This window comes from Dermacentor andersoni, chromosome 6 (assembly GCF_023375885.2).
Source record: "Dermacentor andersoni chromosome 6, qqDerAnde1_hic_scaffold, whole genome shotgun sequence".
Taxonomy (NCBI): Eukaryota; Metazoa; Arthropoda; class Arachnida; order Ixodida; family Ixodidae; genus Dermacentor; species Dermacentor andersoni.
Window position 1 is genome coordinate 10294993 of NC_092819.1, and position 22303 is coordinate 10317295.

At 47.1% G+C, this 22303-nt stretch overlaps 1 protein-coding gene across 9 annotated transcripts in view; it reads right to left on the reverse strand.

Moving 5' to 3' along the window:
- The window catches only part of LOC126521662 (uncharacterized), a 97327-nt gene extending 79621 nt beyond the window's left edge, over positions 1-17706 (reverse strand). For 2 of the 9 annotated variants that reach the window (XM_055065812.2, XM_050170379.3), the window contains exons 1-7: positions 17472-17706; positions 9537-9787; positions 7945-8113; positions 6843-6947; positions 5149-5277; positions 4840-5022; positions 4093-4236 (exon numbers count right to left, since the gene is read on the reverse strand). In XM_055065812.2, coding sequence (XP_054921787.1) covers positions 4093-4236; positions 4840-5022; positions 5149-5277; positions 6843-6947; positions 7945-8113; positions 9537-9787; positions 17472-17544 — 1054 coding nt within the window. In that variant the 5' untranslated portion in view covers positions 17545-17706. The remainder of the gene's footprint in view (positions 1-4092; positions 4237-4839; positions 5023-5148; positions 5278-6842; positions 6948-7944; positions 8114-9536; positions 9788-17471) is intronic. The other 7 variants (XM_050170382.3, XM_050170383.3, XM_050170381.3 and 4 more) reach the window with 6 other exon arrangements.
- Positions 17707-22303: the final 4597 nt, after the last annotated feature.

Sequence of the window (22303 nt, forward strand, 5' to 3'; positions counted from 1 at the left end):
CGTGGTAATGTGTTGTGTGTGTGCGGTTATATCGTTTAGGAGAGATGCGACCCACTGATCAATATCTTGTATCGGGGTGTCTGGGTGTTCTTGTCGTGCGGACCGGATTGCATCCCATTTGATAAGATTGTGGGTGAGGAGTCGAGGGCTGTGCTGTGTGTGAGGTATTTGGATGGCTATCATGTAATGGTCGCTTCCGAGTGTGTGTTGCGTTCGTGACCACGAGATACCTTTGAGGCAACGGCTAAGTGTAAGGTCCGGACTAGTATCCATGGTTACACTGTTGCCAATGCGGGTTGGTGTGTGAAAGTTGTTATGTGTAGTAAGGCGCAGGTCTTGGACAGTAGTCCAAAGCCTGCGACCCCGTGCTGTGGTGTACCGATAACCCCAGTCTGTATGCTGAGAGTTAAGGTCGCCTCTTATGAGTAGGGGATTTCGGCCCGCGATGCTATGAATTTTATGGAGTAGAGTGTCGAGAGTGGTCATAGCTTGGCGTGGGGTGTGGTATATGTTGGCAATAAAGATCGGAGGTGTATTACGTTTCGTGGGGATGATTTCAATGAGGACACACGGGGTGGCGGAGGTGATTGTGTGTTCTTGGTAGGTAATAGTGCGATGTATCAGTGTGGATACCCGAGGGTTGGTGGTGGTGTCTGAGTGTACTGCGTGGTAACTGGGAAGTTTGGCTTGGTGTTGTGTGTCCTGTAACAAAAGGATCTTAGGTATGGCAGGGAGGGTAGGTATTAAGAGCTGCAGCGGCGCGCGCTTGCCCCGAAAGCCGCGGCAGTTCCATTGAATTAGTGATAGGTGGGTAGAATTATCCCGGCCCGCCATATTGGAGCGTGGGTGGGGCGAGGATAGGTTCTCGTGGTGGTAGTGGAATAGGAGGAGTAGGTAGGTGTAGGATGGAGGTAGGGGAAACCTCCTGTGAAGAGCTGGTATTTGTTTCTAGCCTCTGAAGGCGCGTCTCAAATTGTGCAAAAGTACGTTCGAGAGTTCGGCTTAAGCGTGTGAAAAGTGTGTCCATCTGTTGCTCAAGGCGAGAAGATAGCTGTTCGGCGAGTGTTGTGAACTTGGTTTCGAGGCGCGTCTCCAGAGCTACCAATTTGGCGTCAAATTTGGATTCCAAATCTTTGAGATCAGCCTGATAATCGGCATGCGAGTCCGATGTGCGTTTCTTTTTATGAGGGGGTGAGGCGGGTATGGCAGGTGCGGTGGGTGATTCTACAGTGGGTGGGAGGATTCGCTCTGGGGAGGGATGCTGGGGTGTGGAGGGGGGAACGGGGTTGTGTGTTAAAAGTGTTGTGAGGCGGCTTACCTCCACACGCAGAGCCCGAAGCTCCTGGTCGCGGGGGTCCGGGGTATGCGGGGTGTTGCTTGCCAGTTTTGTGTTCACGTTGGGCGTCTTCAGCTTGTCCGCCCATGTCGGTCGGTCCGAGCTCTTAGAGCGCCCTGTTTGTTGGCCGGCAGATGGTTCCGGGCGTTCGGATCCTGAACTGCGCGGTGAGTGGTGGTCGTCTTGTCGCCGGGATCGTGCTTCGCGTTCGGGGATAGGCTTCGTTGTCCTGTGGAGGTGGCGGTGCTCGCATTCCCGGGTTCCGGACAAGTGCGGGCCTTGGCAAATGATGCAGACGGGAGTGCATGTTGGATTTGGTTCCTTCGGGTGTGACTCGCCGCATCTGGGGCACTTGTGTGTCCTAGGTTGGATACAGACATCCGTGCGGTGGCCTATAGTCCGGCAGTTGCTACAGGTCTCGACCCTTGGTGTGTAAGGCGTGCACAGATGCAGTCCTCCGCCATAAACAATTTTTCGGGGGACGATGGCTTGACCGAAGGTGATAAGTATCGAGCGTGTGAGTCCCATCCATCGAGCATCTAGTATAGTAGCGTAGGGGTTGCGGGCGATCAAGTCTGCTAGAAGCTCTTGCGGCGATTCTTTCCAGTAGGCATTCGTGATAACTCCCCTAACTGAGCCATGAGGGGGTGCGATATATGCCGCCATGGCATACTCACGTTGGTCGTAGATGATGTGCTGGAGTTGCACAAGCTTGAGAGCGTCATCTTGATTCGCCGCAGACACTATGCAAGTGTTATTGACCGGGTGAATTCGAAGTGTCAGCGTAGATGGGTCGGTCAGTGAAGCGGCCTGCATGAGAGCGGTGAGGAGGTAGCGTGGCTGGAGCATCGTCAGGTCAAGGCCTCCCTGGGAGCGGAAGACGACTTTATATTCGTCTGGGGGAAGAGCCGGCAGTTGCTTGATCTTTTGTGCAGCTGTACGGAGCACGCGTAGCTGCGTCGAGGAGCTGTGTGGTGCGGGAGTTGTGGCGGTATCCCGCGTTTCCCGCGACTGACTCTGCGATTCCCGACCGGTAGGATCGGCGCTTGGACCTTGGGTCGCTTTTCTGGTTTTCCGGTGATTCGCCTGTGTTCTCAGGACTTGGGTCCAGTCCCGAGGGTCATACTGGCTCGGGTCCATGTCGGTACTTTGCACCTGAACCTCCATGCTGTATGAAGGCGTTGGTGTAGTCGCGCGCACTCGAGATAGCAGCTACCGGCAGTTTTCGCCGTCGCGGCGGCCGAGCGTCTCGCCGGAGCTGGGGAGCCGGAGTCACCGGGGTTTCGAGGCGAGCCGTGCCGCTCGCGGTGCCTCGGGGGCCCCCGGCTGGGGGCGGCGGTTCGGGCCGAAGTACGTGCCGTGGAGCAGTGTTTAGGCACGTCTGACCTCGACAAGCGCGTGTGGTGTTCTCCGCTAGCCGCCGAAACTTCGTCAGGGAAGTTCGCTCCATGTATGTCGGCCTTAAGACAGGTACTCCATGCCTGTTCGCCATCTTCTGAAGGCTGTGGCTCACTTCGTTGAGGCACGGCACCGCCTGTGTTCTCTTTAGAGCACTGTGCTCGACTTCCTCGCCGGCCTTGGGTATTCGTTCTGATAAGCTTTGCCCCTAATAAACAGCTGTAAGTGTAGCACCTGTCTAACTTCCTTCGCTTTCTATCGCTTCTTATTCTTTTCCTGTATTTTCGCTGCACAAGATTGCCCCATAGCAACCACCAAGCCGCCCAAGGAGAAGTTATGGTCACAGATGCGTCGAGGGAAGAGAAGATGTAAGAAGATGTCGGGATGATCTCGTGAGTTGAACATCGCATCTTGTGCGAGCGCAATACCGAGCCTATTCCAAGACTCTTGATGCGAATACCCCCTTTAGTCATTATTTAAAGCACAATTCTTTTATAAATGCTCCAAGTTTAAGTATATTTTCTAGAAACACGGCTCAAATATTGCAGAATAAAATTTAGGACTTGTAGCATGAATATTTAGGCCACATCATGTCAATCCCCATAGTTATAAAAATTAATTCATTACGTATAGTGAGCTATTTAGACAATGCGTTATCTGATGGAAATGACTGAAATCATTGCTACAGGTAGAAACGCTGGTTACTATTGAGTTGAGGCCCTCCTGAAGCAAGAATTAACAGCATTTAACAGCAGTGATACAGAGCAACACACCGTAGTTCACGTCAAACCTGGCCATTCTCTTCTTAAAATACCAGTGTGTTGCATTACTTTCCATGCCAACGTAACAATCATATTTTTTTTTTTTTGGTTGGAAAAGGATTACGGTTATATTCAACATAGATTAAATATCTTTTTGTCGTCACTATTGCGAACATTCAAAAGTAAGTTGCGCCTTCATATAAGGACACAGTGACTGAAAGGAATACCGAAAAGCTAACAAGGAAGTGCACTTGCTTTAGCACATCTTTTTTTTTTTTCGACCATTCGACATCGTGTAGCTTGCCTGTTCCAAGCTTCTTACGTTTTCGCGTTCCTTGCTGTAAATTCCACTGTTAGGCGTACAGTACTTTTCCTTCTTTTAAGGGGAGCACCTATATCTCTAGTAATAAAGTCAGTGTATAAAGCACTTGAGCTTTGTCGGTAGATCAAATGGTTGATATAAAGCGCAGGCAACAGACTGCATGCCTTCATACCAGTGTTCCGCTCTAATTAGTGGTCACGTACTAAGTGAGTGTTCCCTTTAGCATAGGCCAGCACCATAAGCTTTGCGAATCTATACACTAGTTGTTCACTCACCGACGCATGCGTCGTCCTTCCACACGTATCCACCGGGGCACTCCTTGCTCTCTTTAGAAAGACATTGGTATCCGCCATGAGTATTGAGGCAGCTCTGTGTGTCCCCTTCGCAGTCGTCGAGTCCCTCCGAGCATTCGTCCACGTCTGTCGGCGCAGCGACCATGAGCTTGATGCCGTGGTTGCATAAACATGGCACACTACGGCATCTTAGGGATTCTAGTGAAGCGATTTGCGCTGGGCACCGTTTCTCGTGCGCGCAATTGACGCTTTTCTCCTTTCCGTCAATAAAAATATGGGAACGACTGAAAGCCAAGTAAACTGCGCAGAAATTATTTTAACTTCAGTTTGAGTTCAGCGCTTAATTACCTGATCGTCAATTGCTGATCTTGTGATTAGCTCGTGGTTTTCTACACAGAGCTTTTCCGCATCATCGTCCTGCAATATGTGGCAATATTGTGACATTAACTTCAGACTGAAACTTTTAATATTACCCGCAGTAAATCAGCTGATTTTGGTGCCATTTCAAGAATGTGGACCGATCAATTGACCGAAAATCCCGCTCTCAGTGCAAGCTTACAGAAAGTGTAATTCCAGGATGAAGGAAAGTTGCTAAGTTATGTTTGCCACGACGGAAGTTACGATTTCAAGCTGCCCAAATGCACATGTCACGAGTGATTCACGAAATGAATGTCGAGCGAACGCCGGTGCGCGTAAGGCGCCGGAAACTCGAACTCTGATCCCACTTACCTATGCAGTCCTTTATGGCAGTGTTGTACTTGAATCCAGCGTCGCACTGAGGCACGTCTCCGCCGACGTTCGGCAGAGCAACAGTATCTCCCTTGGGTATGCACTTGAAGCTTCCCGGTATGTTCATGCACCGTTCCCGGCTTTCGTCACAGTCGGCCATTCCGTCAGAGCATTCGTCAATGTCTGCGGGCAGAACGGGTCGACCATAAAGAGCTCCCTACACACGCAACCTACCCAAAGCCACCTGGGCGTACGCTGTGTGAGCCAACCGTTATGCTTGCTGACTGAGCAGTGTCAGTGTAGAGTTACCTGTGCAGCTGACGAGGTCATCCTCCAAGCGGAAACCTTCATTACATTTGCAAACTGGTAAGGTGTTCACGACGTGGCAAATTTGTTTGCACGGATTATTCCGGTCGCACGGCTGCTCATGAGCGCCACCTGGAAAAAGAATTGTACACTGTAAAAATGTTTACACTCTTAAGGGTCTTTTCTTGTCACACGAGTAACACCCATATTGTTACGGTGTTACAAAAGTTTACAGAGAACGACAACGGAGCTCTAACTAGACATGCGATGGCAAAAGAGTTAGTTTAAGATTGTGTAACCATTCTGAAAGCCTTGGGCGCAAAGAAAAATCTAATTGGAGAATTTCACAGGGGTAACAAATAAATGCTGGTAAGCGCTGTTCTAAGATAGGACAAAAGAAAGACACAGAAGCACAGTACAAGCGCTAACTCGCAACCAAATTTTATTGTGAAGATTTCGCCTTCGAACATGAGCGACCTGTAGCTAACAAAGGCTATCATTTTCCTATGCATTGTAGGTCCTGTCCCTCTATTCGAATTCTAGGTAGGAGGGGCAATGCTTTGGCCAAAGGAATCATGGAGGCATATCATATTAGAAAGAAAGAGAGCACCTGTATTAGCGATAAGTCGGTTGTTTCGCGAAGCAAGGAAATGCAGTTTTTAGAAATGAGTGCTGTAGTTTATACGCTTCTCGATATGACGTACTGGTTGGCTTGATGGACAAAGCGTTTGCGCGATCTTGGTCTGCTGTGTATTTAAGTATAGGCGAAGTCCTCACAATAAAGTTTAGTTGTGAGTTAGCGCTTCTGTGTCTTTCTTTTGTCCCGTCTTGGAACTGCGTCTTGGCGCTCTTTGGCCACACCACAACTGGCCCTTGCACCATTAAGCATCAAATATTCATTGGAACTGCCTTTACCAGTATTCAGTCGTTAAGCATGAACCAACTAGGCCAGCAAGAAATTTTGTTAATTCACAGGGGTACGTATGAAACTTTATTTAATGCACTTTTTATGCTGCTTGTCACAGCTGTCCTCATTTTTACTTGCAAAAAAAAAAAAAAAAAGGCGGCAAACAAGATGCCATCATTGGTTCCCTACAACAATATGAACTTACCGCTTAAACCTGAGGGCGTTAGCTATGCGACAGCCGAACGCCCTTTATACACCCATAAAGGTGTAAAAATGTTTAGAGTGTACTGATGATATCTGGCTCTACTGTAGCTTAAGCAATGCACCTCTTTTAACATGTCATGATCGTGCTAAATTACTAGTAGCGGCAGATGGTATCGGTAGTTTTTTGGTTACATAGGTCAATAGCTTCCGACTGCTATACGTTGTAAGCTTGCCAGGTAACTTTAACAAGATTTAGTTTTGGACTAAATGTTTAAGTAAAAACGCATCAGGAAAGAGTACATAATTTCTCGCTCAATTAGAAAGCTGATTACTTTTCGTCGCAAAAGCCGAAAATCACTGCAGGCACCCTTCGTTCGACAAATTACAGAGGTCACTTTGTTGGAGTGAACATGGCCATTTATAACTAACGATTTCCAAACACCCTCAGCGATGCATGCGTGTACGTGTCGCATGATAACAAGTCGCTTTGTCCGATTAAAGTACAAATGTACACGACCCTCCTGGGCCCAAATAACCGAGAAAAATATTTGTTGGACGGACGGACGGATTCTCGATAGATATCTACCATTGTTTGTCGTGACGGGGACACAACTTCGCCCGTCGTTGTGGAGTTCGTGGCCACTCGGGCATGTCGGTACGTAGTTCCCTCTGTCGCCAGGACCTGCAGACACTGCAGTTGAGAAGACAAGCGGCTGAATGCCAGGAAACATATAGGATGATGCGACTCATCATGATGGAATGCATTCCATGGGGCTATATTGTCCAAAACCTTACGTTAAAGACAGTTGTAATTTTCACGGACCGCGAAGATTTGGTAGAGCAGCTGGCCAACGGAAGATATTCAAGAACCTACTCTCGTACAGGGCGTATACATCGCACTATTGCCTGCTGTTCCAATCCTCGTTTTCCAGAAATCCGGAGCGTATTCAGCGTGAAGCACTAATGTCAAGGAAACCACGATATATGTGGTGCAGGCTGTCAGTGGGAGCTCGAGCACAGCCATACTGCGAGCTGAGATATTCCTTGTCTTTTCACGTGCGGAATGAAGTGACGAACACCTTTCGAAGCAAACGATAGTAAAAACTGCGCACTGCGTAATAGTTATCTACTTCTTAAAATTTACATATTCAATTGTTTATTTATTAATTTACAACGTACCATCATAGACACATGAAGCGAAAGAGAAATCCGAACCATGTTGGGTGAGTCCTCAGATAAGAGATGTCAGAGATGGCTTACTGAAATTTTCTTGTGGGATACAGAACGCTCAGTAAGATCCAAAGGAGTCACTATCGCAGTATATCTGTGAAAGGGGCCTGCATGCTTATATTTAGTTTCAAACTGACGTTATGCCGCGCGGAAACCCAAACCAGAAAAAAGAAAGCCAAAGAAACATGTAACTGCCCACTGTCGAGCGAGATGTTTTTGTTTTTTTGCTTGCGTTTCATTCACTGCATACGATTCTTGCTTAACCACGTTTGTGCGGCGTGCAAGACGATAGGAAGACTCGTCACCTTCACTTTATCTCTAGTGCAACAGTCACAAGTGAACGGGCCAATTGCTGAGCCGCCTATCGTGACCTGCAGCTGTAGTAACCTCCGATATCGGACACCGCGACGCTGAGTCTCGGAGGCCATGCACCAAGTACGCGTGCCTGCAGTTCGTACCGTCGTTGTCGCGGCCCGTGGAGCTCGTGTCGTCGGGCAAGTCGTCTCTTCCCGAGCAGCACTGATAGAAGGCGTCGTCCCAGGGCAGGCCGAGCGAGAAAGTCTGCGGTCGGCACGGAGCACCTTCCTTTACGGCGGCGAGGCCCAGGCGACAGCCGTCGCAGCAGTCCTGCACGTGCCATGCAAATACACAACGAAAAGTTCAGCTCATGCTGGTGTCCTGAAGGCCTTCGTAAACACCACATAGGAGAGGGAAAGGGAGCGAGAAGGATAAACAGATCGTGGACAGGTGAACTGTCAAACAGGTGAATAGCAGCTAGACGCGTTCATATTGTATGACGATATGTTATGAGCATATTGGAGACAAACTAATAAACTTTAATTACCATAAAAGACCGTCAAAGCCCATCAAGGACAGCTGAAACGACAATAAACAGCCAATATTGCAGGTTAGCATCCGAGACATCTCTAGCACATCTCCGCCCCAAGCGTTAAAAATGTCTCGGATATTCAAGTTAGAATAACTAGCCCGGATTTAAGCATTAAAAGATGTAATTTCCAAAATTATGAATAGAACGGAAAGACAAGGGGATTTGGTTGTTTTATAACATTGACAAACAGGAATTGTGGCTACTGAGGAGCCTGCTATGTCAAGATCATACTTAAGGAGCAAGGTTCTAAAAAAAAAGAAAAAGGAAAAGCGGAAATAAACAAAACACGTTACGTGAGAGGGGAAGAGATGTTCAAAAAAAAGAAATTCACACAGAAACTCCTCTGGGAGTTGTCCAAGTATACGTAAGCATTGTGCCACTTGGTCACCTCCACGCAACCCGGTGTCATTATCAATGTTATGAAGCTTGATCAGGCCAGTACAAATGACAGCGCTGTGGCGACACGAACGGGTGCGGGCGGTGGCACCAGGTGCGCTGATGACGTTCCAATCATTATGAGCCGTTATCGCTCTTTAGCGCCTTATCCACCCGCGCCGAACCATTGAACAAACGTGCTCGGGGGGGCTGCTTCGTATGGAACCGCCGCGCAGGCCGCACCTTGAAAGCGATCTGCGATGCCACAAAGAGTGCCGACTGCTGATAGCTTCGCGCGCTGTGTTCTCGCCGCTTACTTGGTGTCGAAAACGCGCGCGCCCATATCTTGAAAGCGATCTGGGAAAGTGGCAGAGTGAGGCGTGTGCTTTGCTCTCATCGCTTCGTTTGCGTTGAAGCGAGAGGCTGCGCGAAGGTGAATCCGGGCACGATGCTGCGCACGCTATCTCGAAAGCGGTCGTCATATTACGGGAATGACGGAGGGACGGTTTTCTCGTTGGGTAAGCATACGAATACTTACGCATTTAAAACTATAACGTAAATGATTTGCCGCATGAACCACAGACAGACAGACAGACAGACAGACAGACGTCATGTCAAATGGAAGGATTGACATCTGTTACAACTCAAAAAGCGCAGGCGGGAAAACGGCGTCGGCAGCCTACGCGATAATTTAGAAAGTAGACCTGTCCTTTGTCACAATACAGAATTTCAATCTTTGCAGGTGGAGAGCGGGTCATTTCTGAGGCACCCGCGTAGCAGGATTACCCGGTAAGTGTCGCCGACGCACTCGCTCTGCTCGTCGTGGCAAGGCCGGCCTCCACGCGCGGCCGCCTTGCCAGCGTCGCACAGGCTCTGGCGCAGCGCCGATCGGCAGCAGATCTCCTGGGCGATGCGGCACGACTGCGTTGCCGGCAGCTGGGGCAGCGGGAGGCCATCGCAGCCCGAACGGGACGTGCCCCACTGGCTGCCTTCCTCGCAGCAGCTGTTCAGCCCTTCTTCGATGTCGGAGCTGGCTGCTGAGGCAAAGAGAGGACCTCAGACTCGACTTCCCCTCGCGCTTCGTGGCACACGCTACCTGTCCTCTCGCATCACGTACCTAGTGTCCCGTATCTAAAGCCCCAACGCCCATCATCTTGCAATTCTTTTCTACAAGTATTAACTGCAAGCACCCTTCCGGCAACGGTAAAGCACGACACTTTCTTCCTACTGTCCCCCTATCGTCATCATGTTCTATTTTCACCACTAGATACACAAGGTGAAAAAGGAAGAACCGGAAAAAAGACCGACTTGACAAAGCTCCAGTCTTGCAGACAGACAGTGGAGAGGCTGGTGTATCGATACAATAATGCATAAAGTGTTGACATCAGATTATTTTAACACAGGTACATGTACATGCTTTCATGTTATTGTAGAGAAGCCGGTTATAACAAAGTTGTGTAAAACACCGCTCAGTATACAATTACAATGTCCTATCTTGCACATTATTATTTTGACGCAATGTCAATTGCACGTATATAACCATAAGAATGCAAAAAATGTAACAAACTTCACAATAAATGTAGAATAAACGCAAGTTACAATCAAGAAACGTTTTCCATTTTTTTTCTAGAAATATTTTTTACATACTTTCAAGCATATATGTGAATCCATGTGGAAAAAATACAATTTGCAGTTAGGCTGCTGCTTTCGTAACAGAAATCCCGGCAACGCAGCCCATGGCGTCATCATGTCCTCGAAGTTTAGAAGCGTGAAGACGGCCTTTGCAGCATCGAGTCCACAACGCAAACCCTGCCGCGCGGTCCGGACACAATCGCTGCAGTAGTAACCTGGCTTCTGGGGATCTTCGCTACAAGCGTAAACGTATAAACAGAACGAGAGTACATCACAAGTTCGGCGAACCTGTTAGATACTTTAGCAATAAACTTCTATAAAAACAAATTCAGCATTTTAGTTTTGGTGAGTGATAACACATAACATTTTGTTGGTTTAAATAGTTAAGTATGGAACTAAGCGTATAATTAAGGCGCTTACAGGTATAATTAGTACGTGAGAGAGGGATCTTCCACGGTGCCTGGTGACGATATGAATATGTACTTTTATATTCTTGTAAAGTTGCAAGGGTTAGAATTGAATCGAGTTTACCCAGCCTAGCATTTCTATAGCTTAGTAGTGTTTTGAACTTATATATGTCACCAGCTCTGATTATTCTGTATTGTTGGAAAAGCTCTTGCGTGTGTTCGGAAGAAGAAACGCTTGCTATCGGTTGAATCGCTTTCTTTTGAAGTATTTCCAGCATTTTAACACTTTGCGCGGTAGTGTTACCCCATATCAGTGAAAAGTAACTGAGGTGTGAATGGAAAATATTATGATAAATGAGACGCTTAACTTTAAAAGGTAATGCACTTCGATTTTATACACAAACAACTTTTGTACCTTTGTCGTAATAGTTCTGCGGAAAACCCGCAAGGTGGAGGGAAGTAATTAATAAAGCGAGAATGAGACATCCACCCAATCGTGGCAATTGCTACAAAGAAAACCCTTACGGGTTCCTCGAAAGAAAAGCCTCGGAGTTGAAGAAAAATTTGTCCTGGTCCGGGACCTCCACCTTACTGGGGCAGCCGCTCTACCATCCGAATTAACCAGGCGGCTATCTGCCATCTGGTAGCCACCTGGTTAGCTCAGATGCGAATTTTTTTCAGAAATAGAAGAAACGTGGCGTACCGTACCTTGAATATTGTTGTTGTTCTATTTTTTACCGTTTGTTCGCAACAGTCGCCACCTCTAGAAAGTAGCGTTTCTTCTTTTCTCTTTCTTTTTTTTTGAACAGACCACAACAAAGCATACTTTCTTACAGCTCCTTTCTCTCCTCCCGCGATCCTTCCAACTATGCAAGCTGCCGCGAGAGAAGAGTGGTTATTCAACCGTTTCATCACTGCGTTTTTACCATTCTATCTCCCCTCTTGACTGCTGCGCGTGAGTACAAAGGTAAGCGCTGCAGCTTCTGCAATGCTATTGCGGGGGGCTTACGCGCAATTACCTCCTTCCAGAGGCCAGGAATTCCAGAGGGCATTGTGGCAACGCCCAGGGAGTTCGTTGGAAAGGTCTCATAGATACCTCTCCTCCGTCCCTGTCGTTTACATTACACACGTTCTCAGCCACTCCCCGACGCGGCGTGCAAGACAGCAACAGCAGCAGCGGAAACGTCGCAGGAAAAGGCAAAGAAAGCTTCGCTCTAAAAGCTTCCAACAATGGGTTCCCTTTATGTACATCTTGAAAATGCAATAACCCCCATGGCGAAATGCAAAAGCACCCTTCTTAGGGCTGGCGTCTAGCACCTCGTGCAGAAAAGACTTTCACCCACCATGCCTCGTCGAAATGCAGCGTGGCTTCTCCTGTTACGGTTGGCACCTCGTGCAGAAAGGACTTTCACCCACCATGCCTCGTCGAAATGAAGCGTGACTTCCTGATTCGCCATGGCCATCTCGAGTGTCTGCCGGTCTGGCGAAAGACCCGCAGTGTTTTGAGGCCTCTTTTGTGTGTTTGTGTGCGACTTTAGAGGGACCCCTTTCCTCGAGCTGTCAAGCTCTACAGGGGAACTTCCGCGAACCAGCAACGCCCAAAAGAGAAGGACAAGCGTCTGTAATTCCTGGACCTGAGGCTTGGTATAACTGGAGGCGGGACACCCTCCTCCTTGCAGCAGGCTCGGTTTAACTAGAGGCTCGGTATAACCGGAGGAGGAGGGGCCCTCTTTCCGGGAATCAGACTCTGTGCCGGTCACGTGACGTCGACGGAAGCAAGATCCCTCCCACGATTGTAGAGAGCCTATTTAAGGGGCTCCGATATGTACTTTTTAGATGACTTCATCATCTTATCATCTCTCACCAACCTTTGAATAAACCGCGCAAATTTCGCACTAGAAATCGTCTCGTCCTCGCTTGGTCGCCATGGTCTAGCGGATGCCTGCAGCCCGCCGACAACGCCACGCTACCCAGTAGTAACGTCGGTCGAGCTTCGATAGGCAGGCGTCGCTACAACTCGGCAGCAGTACGATACGCTACCCTGGAGTACGCAATAGTGTCCCGTGCATTGAGGGTACATTAAAGATTCCCTGGTGGTCAAAATTAATATGGCGTCCCTTACTAAGGTGTAGTAGGGGAGTAGAATAGTAGTAGTCGTAATCAAACTTAAGAGGTATAGATTAAGAGTAGTACAAGCCTACGCTACAACATCCAGTCAGTCACGATGATGATAAAGTAGATCAATTTTATGAATATGTTGAATTAGCGATGAGAAAAGTGCAAACTCAGTATACTGTAGCAATGGGCGATTTCAATGCAAAAGTGTCGAAAAAGCAGGCTGGTGAACAAGCAATTGGTAACTCAATAGCGCGCTAGTTAGCGTCGTACGATAGTTGAAAGCCACAAAATTAGCGCGTTGCCGAAAGCTTGTCTAAATGCGGGAGAAGCCACTCTGTCCTGTGGTCCTGCCACTTCTGGAAGTAGTCAGTGTAATGCGCGAGTATTAGAGATCTTGGATTAACGATCGAAGAGAGCCCTATACGATTCGGTGTTCGAATCGAATAGTCGCTATTTGTAAATACAATTTTCGCACACATACCTTTTATATGTTTCAATATATCAACTGTGCGAACTTTAAACATTATTTGAGCAAAAATACGACAATTAGTTTCATCCCTGCGGGCATAGCATAAAACATGAAAACATACGTGAAGGAGCAGGCTTCATAGGTGAAGGAGCCAGATTTGCCAGCTGTACATCGATCATTAGCGCTTTCTGAAGAGTCATGTGTATGCGAACAAACTGTTTATTACTGCGATAGTGTTAAGGGCCCCGTGTCGCAGAAAATCCGGCGTCTGTGTCCAGCGTCCCGCATCCAGCGTCGACCGTTGTCTGAGGAATAATTATTCCGAACGACGCGCACTCAGCCACGCATACCCAACCAGGCAGGCCATCCGTATAGTGCAAAGAAGTTACTGAACTAATTGCATTTATCAAAGACATATGCGTCAGAAAAATCGTAAAGAGAGATTTACACAACCCTACAGACACGATGACGGCGGATTGTAATTTGAATATGCGAGAAAACATAATTCTGTTACGCGGGAACTCACACACAAACCCATTTTAACACGATGATATAAAGTTTGTAAACAGGGATAAGGTGCCTCAGAAAGGCTGGCCAATGTTTCGATAGGAGGACCTACCTTCGTCAATGGCGGCCTCGTCATCCTCGGCATGTTAGTTTTAAAGGGTTAGTGCAGTGACGTCAAGTGCGTTTATTGTCGGTGGCGGTTGGTTATAAAGGGAGAGACTTCAGAGGTAATGAGCGCTGTCGCCTGACGTCTGTGAGCGTCGTTCCCAAGACGAGAGGACAAGAGCGGGAGAGTGGGAAGGCGGGGAGTAAAGAAAAGAAAGAAAGGAGAGAGAAAAAAACGGGGTAGGGGGGGACACCAAGAGGGGAAAAAAGGAGAAAGAACAAGAAAAAGAAACACGATAGCATTTTCCAGCTGCCATTCGAGGTCTGTCGTAGTAGGAGAGGCGCGGCCCCCTAGGTTCCTTGCAGACCACCAAAAAATTAACCGCAAAGCTCGCCTTCGTGCACAGCGTTCGCCGCCAGGGTTTCCCGGTGAACATTACGGTTACATAAGTTGCAGTTGCCGGGAAGCGTGAAAAGCCCTCAGAGAACTTTGAATGCTATCGCATTCCCCCAGAAATTGAAGCTCCGTAGCGTAATTAGGTCAACAGCTATGCAATAAAGAAATAAATATGAGACCAAGTTTCGGTCAGTACTCAAGTGATGAGAATAGAATAATCAAGTAAGTGAACTGGGCTCCTTTCTTGCTACATGAAGAAAAACATTTTGTGAAACACTTCAATATTGATATTGTTGTTTGCCTCTTGGCGCCATATACCCCTTCTGGGACAAAATATGACATTTTGATCTCTTGCGTAATCTTCGGTAAAAGCTCAGAAGCCTAAGAGAACCAATGTGAACGTTAAGTTGTTTGTGGCGACATTCAGACAACAAGCAGCTATCCTGGTCATAGCAGCTTATCTAATGTATGCGTAGCTCCACCCAGAATCCCACCGCCTTATCTCCAACGGTTGCATGTCAAAACACCAGATAGGTTCGTGAATAGTGAGGACGGGAAGGAATAAGGAGAATTTAAATTCGAGGAAGACGGCTTCCTCCACTTGCCAATCCTACTTCACTACATAATTTTCACGACATTTAAGACGTTCTGCATGCTGCCTTGAAGTACCTATGACACCAAGCCAATTGAGCCACTTCATTTAGTGCGCCTAGAAGAATCTCCAAACAGAAATATCTTTTCATGCGAAATAATTACTGTAATGCGGCGTCAAAGTTTGCGTTGTCAGCGCTGCCACGATGTTGTTTAACTTTTTCGCTACCATGGGGAATATAGGTGTTTTTTGTAGATTACGCCAGATTCTTTTTCTGAAGGAACTACTGCACTCAATATTTTATGTAATACACAAACGAAAGCACAATGAATGCACTTTTCACGCATGTTAGTTTTATTAACGAGATGGATGCCATAAAAAAAGATATAAATAGCTAGAATCAAGATTGAACGAGAAGAAAGACGGCTAACCGAGGGGCCCGGTTTCTATTAATCATATCATAAGAAGCCAACAAATAATGACAGCAAGCACAACATACTGAAAATTACTTTACGTGTAAGTACAAGTAATTTCCCCTATTTTGTCCTTGGTGTCACTGTTTGTTGGCTTCTTATGATAGAATCAAGAATGTGGGATAAAATTTAACAAAGCTTGTAAAGACACGCTTGTACCTACTAAGAAGAATATGTTACAAAAGTTATGAGATGTACAAAATGTATTTCTCTAATAGGCACCATCTCCTAAATAATCAAAACTTTTTAGTGACCAGATATTCCGCTACAAATATTTAACTGCAAGTACTACAATTGGGCGTGCCGGGCTGCGGCCGCCGATGTTCCGGGCTTGTTTACGTCGTTGTCGTTCTGAGAGTCAAAGTCCGACGAAAATCAGCATGCTCAGACTCGCTGATGCTCGATCCATCGATAAAATCAGCCACAGACACAGCGGAATTACGAGATCTGCGATCTGTCGAAGCGCGCGCGCTGATCCAGGAGGCGATCATTTTTGCTTTCTACTTTGACGACCGCGAAACTTCGGAGTGCTTTAATAAATTACCGCCTGACGGGAAAAATCGAACGGCTTGGAAAAAAATATATATAGTTCTCCTCCTTCCCGAGCGATAATGCGGTGTGCCCGTGAGCGGCGCGGGAGGTCTCGAAAGCCGTGTTTCAAACCATCGTTAGCTGGCTAACGATGCCTAATGGCCGCGGTACGGAAAGAGCAAAAAAAAAAAAAAGGCTAGACGGTTGCTTTTCTTCTTTCTAAATCCTTAGCAACGAGAGTTTCTCCTGATCCGAGATTCAAGCTAAAAACATACTCAACGTTATGTCACATGCTTTATAAAGCGACTTATGCACGAAGCCAGCATGAATCAAACTTCGACGCCATGCAGAGCTTAGACGAATTAAACGTTTGTAAATGTTGCTATGAACGCCCAATGAACAGGCTCAAATCTCCTGGCGCAGCACATTCTGTCCATTGGGCATTCGTAGCAAGATTGACACGCGCTTAGTTCGTTGCCACGTATTTCTTTATGTCGCATGCTGACTTCACTCGTCAGACAAACAGAGAGTTGCATAGATAGATTCGAAAGAAGGAAAGGTTATCCAGATAAAATTCTTCGGCCTGCAACTCGACACTATAGAGGAAGAAATGGGAATTGGCCCTCTGATGTTAATGATGATAAGTTCTCTCGATAAGTTGTTACGGTAGCTTAAGACGTGGTATGAATATAACGCTTAACGAAACGTGATTCGAAATTCCAACCAACCGTGGAACACGTGATCGTCAACAAGACTCGAAGATGTTTAGCGCGACGGTTTGCCCTGGGTTTGCGTTTCGGATAGATAAGGCTATCTCCGCACATATGAGAAGTCTTTCAAGTTTTCTTTTACAGTGGCATTTCTATACAATTGAGCAAATTTTCCCAGCGAAGTGATACTTAGACTTGTTTATTGCTCTAGAACCATAAAGAGAAAGTAGTAAAAGCGAATGTAAAAAAAAATTCTTTTCTACACGAGTGTCACGCGATATAGTGGCGCATGGATGCTGAGCCTAGCAAAGCAAGCCCTTTTACAACGCACACTTAACTTCTTTTCTCTTGCATCGTTGTCGGAAAGGGCGTTCCCCTTCTAAAAGCACAGCTGCTTATAGCTTGTGTCTGAATGCAGCAAAATTGACATTCCGCGAGGGTTTCCCTATAATGTAAGAAAACACAGCTGAGGTTCTGAACTGCAGGTTTTCAAAAGCCAGCATCTCTCGCGAACCTGCGCGTCATCAATCAGAACTTTCTGCTACTGAGAACGAGATTGCGAGATCCAGAAACAGCAGCGGCGACCACCTTCTGATGTCAGAGTATCGTGGAAGCGCGCTAGTACTTAGACAATGCGCACGTTGCAAAATTCAGGTCATAAAAGCTAACCAACAGACCACCACCAAACCACTTCCCACAGAATATGGCGCCCGTTAGGGTTGTTAAACCTGAGGAACTAATATTACGTATATATATATACACATTTGTCGATCAACTTACCGGCAGTGGCGTGGAAGGCAAAACAAGCCCCGACAAGAATCGCATACCAGCGCATGGTCTTCGATTCACGCATTGTGCTTCAGCGTGGCCAGTCAGCAATGCGACTGCCAGGTCCACCCGGCCGGTCTTTGACTATCGTCTCCAAGATGTGGGACGTTCTGTCAACGTTTGAACGAGAGGCGGTCGATAAAGCGTCTCCGACTCGAACGAGATAGCGCCTGTCTTTCGGCCGTTACCGTCATCGCCGTCGGAGCACCTCGCAGAAAGCCGTAGGAGCCGACAAAGTCTCGCTGCGTACCCACTTGAAAAAGACTTGGAGTTTTCAGCCCCTATCGAAGACCTCGCTATCGGCATGAACTGACGTGGCAATGCCCTGAATGCGTTGGCGTAGCGCCTCACTCGCGAGTAGCTGCTCATGCGGGGCATTATGCAACCGGCCAATTCACCTGGATTTATCTCAGGAGTGGGACGAGGGAATGACAACGAGAAAGAATGCACGTCTTGCACACTCAGTCTGGCCCGTGACGTCATGTTTAGAGCACGTAGTTCAGGTCTGGGCGTCGCAGTTTCCCTGTTACGGATGACGTGCAGTGACTGCGAAAACTGAACTCGAAATATTAAAGTGACCACCATCACAACATATAGAGCTGATTTATTTCTACGCCCGAAAGCGATAGCGGTGCCATAACATACTTAGTGGACGGCGCCGGATTGATTCTGACCACTTCTATAATGGTGCTTTAACACGCACCCACGAGCACGGCACACGAGCATATTTTCCATTGCACCTTCACTGGATTGTGGCCTCCGCGGCTGTTAATCACGCCCGCAACCTTGTGCTGAACTGCTGACTGACCACACTCACTAAGCCTACGCGGCGGATAGCAGACAACTTGTGTCTATGCATACTTTTCGAAAATTGCGTGCGTTACTCTTGCGCACACACGGTTCAGGCCGCACTGGAGAATGCGTTCGTTAAATGCAACGGTCCCTACACATCCCGCAATCCCGTTACGTTCAAAACTCACACTATGAAGCAGCTTTATCCTGGTAAGGAATTCTGGGTAACTACTAGCCTATGTGGTGCAGACAGAGCAGGCCGAGAAAAACACCAACGTAGATGTAGTCATTTCTGTGAGACAGTGGCAGATTGTTGCTCTTGAGCAAAGATGCTCAACAACTGGCACACATTGCGAATGCCTCTGCAGTGTCGTCCATTGGTTAAGTGGCAATATAGAGTTACGACGACCGAGTCCACAGAGGTGTTGGTAGCGTATTAACGGAACCACATTCTGTCATGCGCATTACAAGTGTGGCTAAAATCCTTCCGAAGAAAGCGTTGCCTGAAATTTCATTACAGCGACAGCATTTTATTACTCGAAACTGCTTTCAGCGTCCGTCTTCGCCACTACGCTGACGAATGCGACAACTTGGCGACAACAGTGTTTCGTGTGTGTACTTTTACTCTGTCCGGTGTTTTTGCGCTCTGGTCGTTCCGTCTTCAACAAATACAACTCCAATCAACCCAAGTCGCAACATTATTCTTGGTGTTATCATCGTCAAGCCGTCGTGGTGAGGCCGCCCCATCATCTTCAGCTTCACCATAGGGTGAAAAAAAAAGATTCTTTGCGCTTATATAAGCGAGAAGGGAGACAGAGGGCGGTTGAAATTTAAATGTAGAAAATAAGGAAGAAAAGAGAAATGAAAGTGGACGAAAAGATAACTTGTCATCGATGGGGACCGAACCCGCAACCTTCGCATTACGCGTGCGGTGCACTACCAATTGTGCAGGGACAGCCACCAATTCGTCCACTAACTTGATATTTATGCGTACTAGATCTAGCCCTGAGAGTGTCAGCCAGCGCCACTCAGATATTTATTTATTTATTTATTTAGTTATCAATTTATTTATTTATTTATTTATTTATTTATTTATTTATTTATTTATTTATTTATTTATTTATTTATTATTAAATAACGCCCGCCAGAGTCACTTTAAACTATCAGGGTCGCGGTTGTTTACAGCATCTACGGCTAACTTGTTCCACTCTTTTGCCGTTTGGACGAAATGAAGTCATATGCACAGAAGTGTGGGCATGTGACGGGTGAACGGCATTTTGTTGACTGATGCGAAGCGATAGTTGATGAGTGGGAATGATGACGGCGGGATTAATCGACGAGTGATAAAATTTATGGAAAGTGGACAGCCTCGAAATACTGCGGCGGCATTCAAGACTGAGAAGGTAGGCCCGGGATTTTAGTGTGGTGACGCTAGTTAGATAAGAGTATTCTGAATAAATTAACTTTGCAGCACCATTCTGGCCCGATTCCGACATGTTTGAAAGGTTAATCTGATGGGGGCCCCAAATGGCGCTGGCGTACTCTAGTTTCAGTCGTACCAGTGTTTGGTAAGCAAGTATTTTTACAGGGGGACGGGGCGTGATGTCGGTTACGACGTAAATTAACGAGGGTGGAGTTAGCATCATTTGTGATGCTAATTGTCAGCCAGCGCCACTCAGATATTTATTTATTTATTTATTTATTTATTTAGGTACCTCAAATAAATATGTACATGTGTAAGGTTTAGCGCATTAAAAAATGTTAGTTGACTTGATGTATACATACAAAGATTTCAATGCAGCGCGTTACAACATGAAAAGAGCGAGCGACGCATAACACCATTAAATAACGCCCGCCAGAGCCGCTTTAAACTATCAGGGTCGCTGTTGTTTACAGCATCTACGGCTAACTTGTTCCACTCTTTTGCCGTTTGGACGAAATGAAGTCATATGCGCAGAAGTGTGGGCATGTGACGGATGAACGGCATTTTGTTGACTGATGCGAAGCGATAGTTGATGAGTGGGAATGATGACGGCGGGGTTAATCAACGAGTGATAAAATTTATGGAAAGTGGACAGTCTCGAAATACTGCGGCGGCATTCAAGACTGAGAAGGTACGCCCGGGATTTTAGTGTGGTGACGCTAGTTAGATAAGAGTATTCTGAATAAATTAACTTTGCAGCACCATTCTGGCCCGATTCCGACATGTTTGAAAGGTTAATCGGATGGGGGCCCCAAATGGCGCTGGCGTACTCTAGTTTCGGTCGTACCAGCGTTTGGTAAGCAAGTATTATTACAGGGGGACGGGGCGTGATGTCGGTTACGACTTAAATTAGCGAGGGTGCAGTTAGCATTATTTGTGATGCTAATTATGCGAGACGACCACATAAGATCGTGAGATAGGCAGGTACCAATATATTTATGATTCTAAGGAAGATATTTGGGAACCGTAAATTGTGTAACGTGCTATGGAATACGAGGACCGACATTGGAAGGGAATGAGTGCAGTTTTCTTTGTGTTGAGGGACATCAACTACATGTCGCACCATTTTTGGCGAGATACAACGGGTAATGCGGCGTCTAGTCCATCGATTCTCACATAGGTCGGAATATGATCACTTCCATGGGTTTCAATATCAGTGAACCACTGCACGCCCAAAGTCTGGCAACGTGACCCCAAAGTCAAGTCAAGGCAGCTGCTGTATGTTGTTCCTCGCAGAAATGTCGGGCTTGCGTGATTTAGAAGACACAGGTTGTGGCCTGATGCAAAAGATATTAGTGGCCTGCCCCTAGAATTTATCCTTGAGCTTCCCCACATATGGTGGTGAGCCCTGAAGTCCCCTGTTATTATCCAAGTACCGGGAGTAGCAGCCATAATATCTTCTAGTCTTTTTCTATCAAACGGACTTGCTGGGGAAAGGTAGACACCAATAAGAGCAAAAGACAGCCTCTTTTTCACAGTAACACAGGCGTATTGGTTACCATCGTGTGGCGCTGCGGGTTGGGAAAAATACGTAAGGACCTTGCAAATGTGAACCAGAACCTTACTACTACGGCCACACGTGTTTGAAACAAAAGATTCATATCCTGATAGTTTTATGGAGGCTAAGAAGTTCGGTTCACAGATGACCAGTATAGGAAAGTGGTTTTCAAACATGAACTGTCGAAAATCCGAACTATCTGACCTAAGGCCTCTCGCATTCCATTGGAATATGGAGGCACTTCTGACATCATCCCGGAACAATCGCTGTTGTTGTCGATGAGCCATTGTTCTGATATAGAAGTTCTCAAGCACTGGACTTCTGAAGGCTCGCTAGAACCGGATTGATGGCATCCAGCACTTGCAACGCACTTCGAGCTGTTTGTGTCTGTAGCTTTTCCAGAAGAAAACGAATAGCACCCACCAGAGAGCTGATCATGACAACAATTTGTTGATCTTGGTCCGTCAATTTATCAGGAACAGACGAAGTGTCCCTTGCTGTAGAAGTCTGATTTCGCTCAGTAGGGGCATGTAGCCTCGGGAGTGCAGGCCAAGCGTCAGCAGCCATGCTGTTCGATGCCCCTTTGTCCTTTGAGCTGACTGCGTTTGGCCTGGGCGGAAGAGTGGGTGGTAATGTACGTGGGTAGCGTTCTGCAGAGGCTTTGAAAGCTCTTGATCGACGTCGGCGACATGATCATCGTCGCTTAATAGATGTTGCTGCTTCTCGGTGAGGCACTACGTGTTTGCCTAAGCCTTCCGCGGAGCGCCTCAACAGCAGGAACCATTATAATGGCTCAAGACCATACGATCACGACTTACATTAGCACCGACACGCTTAGGGCCCATGTTCGTCATGTTTCGCGGATGCAGTCAAGCTCTATTGCCTGCCTGCCAGAACGACGACCACAGGCGTCCTTCTCCAACGAGGTCAGCATCCATCGTGCCTACTTACCATCGGGCTTCACACCCTCAGCACGTTCAACCTCAGTTTTGTGGTGTTTAAAACAACCTC